Source organism: Caenorhabditis briggsae, assembly GCF_000004555.2.
Source record: "Caenorhabditis briggsae complete genome, chrV, whole genome shotgun sequence".
Classification (NCBI taxonomy): domain Eukaryota; kingdom Metazoa; phylum Nematoda; class Chromadorea; order Rhabditida; family Rhabditidae; genus Caenorhabditis; species Caenorhabditis briggsae.
Genome location: NC_013488.2, coordinates 16,480,765 through 16,484,771, shown reverse-complemented (window position 1 = coordinate 16,484,771; position 4,007 = coordinate 16,480,765). Strand labels below are relative to the sequence as shown.

Here is a 4,007-nt window from a genome sequence, read left to right as displayed (position 1 = left end):
GATATCACTCAGACAAGAACAAAGTTCCTGCCGGGGGGTTAAAAAGGATGCGGGATACCCGTTTTTTTTTTGCGGGATACCCGTTTGTCTGTTTGATCTAAAAAAATCGAAAAAAGTGTGTTTTTTGAAAATTTCAAAACTCGTGAGATGACGGGCCCGCCGGGCCGGGTCGGGCTTTCGAAATTCGGGAAAAGCCTGGCCCGGCTCGGCCCGGCCCGTTACAAGTATGCTGTACACATCTTAATGAAAAGGGATTCTACCGAATTTTTATTCAACAAAGAAAGAAAAATAGATTGCTCATCTTCTTTTGTGTCTCTTGGTCTTGGTCCTTCCAGTAGTTCCAGTAGTTTCAGAAGGATATCCTCCACCTCGTCTTCCCCTTCTTCCACCTCCACCCATCTCCATATCCCGATCTCTCGCTGCTTCATTTGCTCTTTTCTTCGCTTCCGACTTCTGAGTCTGCCAACAATAGAATCCAATTCCAGCAGCAACACAACACATCAAAATGACCAAACAAAAAACGATTCCAACGATTCCATAAGTGGTAAGAGTCTCCGGTGCTCTAGTTGCAGGTGGATACGGTGCTTGAGTGATGTAGATGATTTCATTAGGTTTATTTGGGGGATGGATAATCTGTGGAGGTGCTGGTGGAGGTGGAGGTGGGAGTGGTGGTGGTAGTGGAGGGGGTTGACCGACTCCTGATCCTAGAAGTCCTCCGATTCCATTGAAGATCCCCGAGATTATTGGCTGGAACATAAAGGATTGGATTTGTTAATGGTTTTGAATCAGGAATTCAGAAATTCGAAAATTCAAAATTTCGAAAATTCGAAATTTCAAAAAAAATTTTATAAGTCTGAAATTCTTATTTTTAATTTTAGACATTTGAAAATTTCGCTCTCCTAGAATCCTAGAATCTAGAATCCCAACCCTTCTGGATTGCTCATCCTTAACCACTTACCCCAACACCAAAAGTTGATTTTGACATCTAGAATTCAGAGAATTTCAAAGAACAAAAAAAACAAAAAAAGCAATTTGCCACTTGCCTCCTAGGCGCGCCTTTTGCCGCCTGCGCCATGAGACACAAATTGAGGAGGGTGGTAAACGCACAGAGGAACGTTGGCCCTCCAGCGCCTTCCAGCGACTCCCCGCGCCACAATCCACCCCAAATAAAAAAATGGTCAAAATGGCAGAAAATTTTTGTATATGATATACAGTATATCTTATCAATCTGTATTCCAGCCAATAATCTCGGGTATCTTCAATGGAATCGGAGGACTTCTAGGATCTGGAGTCGGAAGCGGAGAAAAGAGCAAATGAAGCAGCGAGAGATCGAGAGATGTATATGATGGAAATGGGTGGAAGAGGAGGGCGAACAGGGGGAAGAACAAGAGGAACATCTACTCGAACTAATGGAACTACTGGAAGAACCAAGACAAGAAGACACAAATCTAGCTGAGCAATCTGAACTTGTTGTTTTTGTAGTTGAACAAATTATTGGTCGTGTTAAGATCTGAAAAAAAAGTTTGAAGTATCATTAAACCCGTAAACACTATAATGGAACGAGTCACTTAACTTTTAACTTTCACCCAATTTATCTCGGTTCTTGTGAAAGATATCAGAAACCATCAACTGTTAAAATGTTTATCACAATGTCAGCAACATTTTTACACTTAACTATTTTTTAATATCTTTGACAGGAAGCGAGATATATGAGCGCAAAGTTAAAAAGCGGCGTTTGCCTGCTGACAGACTGCCTGCTGTGAGCTTCGATGCGGCTGCCGACCTCTTAACTTTAAGCCAACTTATCTCGATTCCTGTAAGAGATATCAAAAAGTGATCAACTGATAAAATGTTGCTGATAATGTGATAAGTGTTTTATTAGTTTACTACTTTTTGATATCTTCTACAGAAAGTGAGATAAATTGACTCAAAGCTTGAGCGTCCTTCGGGCGTCCTTAAACTCGTGACGGATGGTCTCGGAACAAAAACTACAGTAACCTGAAAAATGTTCAAATGCAATTTTGTTATCAAAAATAGAATATTTCGGATTATTAAAAAAACATTTTCACTGGCCGATTAGAAAACTGGAACTTTCAGAAAATTCGGTATTCCATATTTCCTCTAATAGAAACTCATCAAAACCGTCAACTTTGAGCTAATTTATCTCGGTTTCTGTAAAAGATATTAAAAAACTGTCAACTGATAAAATGTTTATCATAATGTCAAAAATATTATGTTACTAAACCACTTTTTGATACCTTTGACAGGAACCGAGATAAATGGTCTCGAAGTTGAAAAGGCGGCGCTTTATGCTGAATTACTCGGCGGCTAATTTTGATCCAATTTATCTCGGTTCCTGTAAGAAATACCAAAAAGTAGTCAACTGACAAACTGTTGACTATAATATCAGTAACATTTCGTCAGTTGACGATTTTTTCGATATCTCTTACGGGAAATGAGAAAATTAGATTCAATTTTTTTTCCAAATTTTTTCGGAAGTTTGATATTTCAACGGAATTGAGCACAGATTTTGAACTTCTGGGTCATGACGAAGTTGTTGGTTCGACCCCGCGCGAAGCCAAATTGTTTTTTTCTTTTTTTTTCTTGATATTCATTGAATTCTAGGTGTTAAAACCCCGTTTTCGAATTATTTTTTCCCTAAAAGCAGTGAAATTTTTCTTACTATTAGGTATTCTTCTCTAGAAATTCAGAAATTCAAAAATTCAAAAATTCAAAAATTCAAAAATTCAAAAATTCAAAAATTCAAAAATTCAAAAGTTCAAAAATTCAAAAATTCAAAAATTCAAAAATTCAAAAATTCAGAAATTCAAAAATCCAATCTTTTAGGGGTTCCCTTTAAACTCACAATTAGCGGAAAAGGCATTGACTTCAAATTTCAAATTTCAACTTTGAATTTTCTGTAGAATTCTGAGCCAGACTTTTTGATGGAAAAATTCCAATACTAATCGGAAATTTTCTCTTCTATTGTTTTTAGCCATGACATACAGGTTACCAGGATACCAGAGAACTGGGATGATAACTGGAGAGAGGTCAGGTGGACACAGGTCAACTCTAGAGATAACAGGGTTACTGTATTTGAGGAAAAAAAAAAGGAAAAACGAATTTTCACGTTTTCGTTTTTTTTTCGTCTTCTCCATGGCTCCCATCCCTCTCCGTCGTTGCACCAAAACGCCCTCCTTCGTGTAAGTCTTTTACCTCTCTTAACTATCTGTGCCTTGGTGGTCAAGTGGTAAAGCGCGCGCTTTGCAATCGGGAGCTCGTTGGTTTCACAGCAGACATGAGCGGAATAAAAATTTTGAAAATCCGGAATAAGGAATAAGGAAGAAGGAATGAAATTTAAAAATCAGGAATAAGGAATACGGAATAAGGAATAAGGAAGAAGGAATGAAAAATTTAAAATCCGGAAGAAGGAATAAGGAATAAGGAATTCCGCTCATGTCTGTTCCACAGACACAGGTGATTCGCGCAGCGTCTATAATAGGTGAAAAATTGTTCGCGGAAAGTCGCCATGGGTACATCGGAACATGCCTGCCGCAGGCCATTTACAGACCAATCGCGAACGCGCCACCGCAAACGACCAATATTCGCCCTATCGCGAGCAAATCTCCTACCATTGGCTTGCCGCGAAAGCAATAATTGGCATATATTGTTTCGAATCTGGAAGCTAGCAGCTGCTAAAAATTGTTTATTACACAGAAAAAACAATGAAAAGCGAAAAAACAATTAATTAAAATTTATATTATTCTCTTCCGCTGTTGTCGTACTGGCTGAAACGGCATCGGAGCTTCTCGTTTTGACCATTTTTGCCTCAGTCGATGACGATGAGCAGAAGATGATGTTGATTGTTGTTTCGAAGTAACTGAAATAAATTATCTAGATTTTAAGCTCCCAATTCTTTTTGTACTATACCTCTGACACTAGTTATCGACTGGAAATTTTTTTCGAAATCCGCGAACTTAAAGGTGGTGTACGGTAAATTTTTTATT

At 38.4% G+C, this 4,007-nt stretch overlaps 2 protein-coding genes across 2 annotated transcripts in view; both read right to left on the bottom strand.

The window, feature by feature from the left end:
* Positions 1 to 297: 297 nt before the first annotated feature.
* CBG23987 lies at positions 298 to 756 on the bottom strand (the record flags this gene model as incomplete). Its single annotated transcript, XM_002638222.2, has 1 exon — positions 298 to 756. One exon carries the CDS (start codon positions 754 to 756, stop codon positions 298 to 300), a length of 459 nt encoding a protein of 152 aa, XP_002638268.2.
* Positions 757 to 3,414: 2,658 nt separating this feature from the next.
* The window catches only part of CBG23986, a gene marked incomplete at both ends in the record, with an annotated part of 1,414 nt that continues 821 nt past the window's right edge, over positions 3,415 to 4,007 (bottom strand). The window contains 2 exons of the mRNA XM_002638221.1: positions 3,415 to 3,695; positions 3,786 to 3,880. Of these exons, the coding sequence (XP_002638267.1) occupies positions 3,415 to 3,695; positions 3,786 to 3,880 (376 nt within the window). The remainder of the gene's footprint in view (positions 3,696 to 3,785; positions 3,881 to 4,007) is intronic.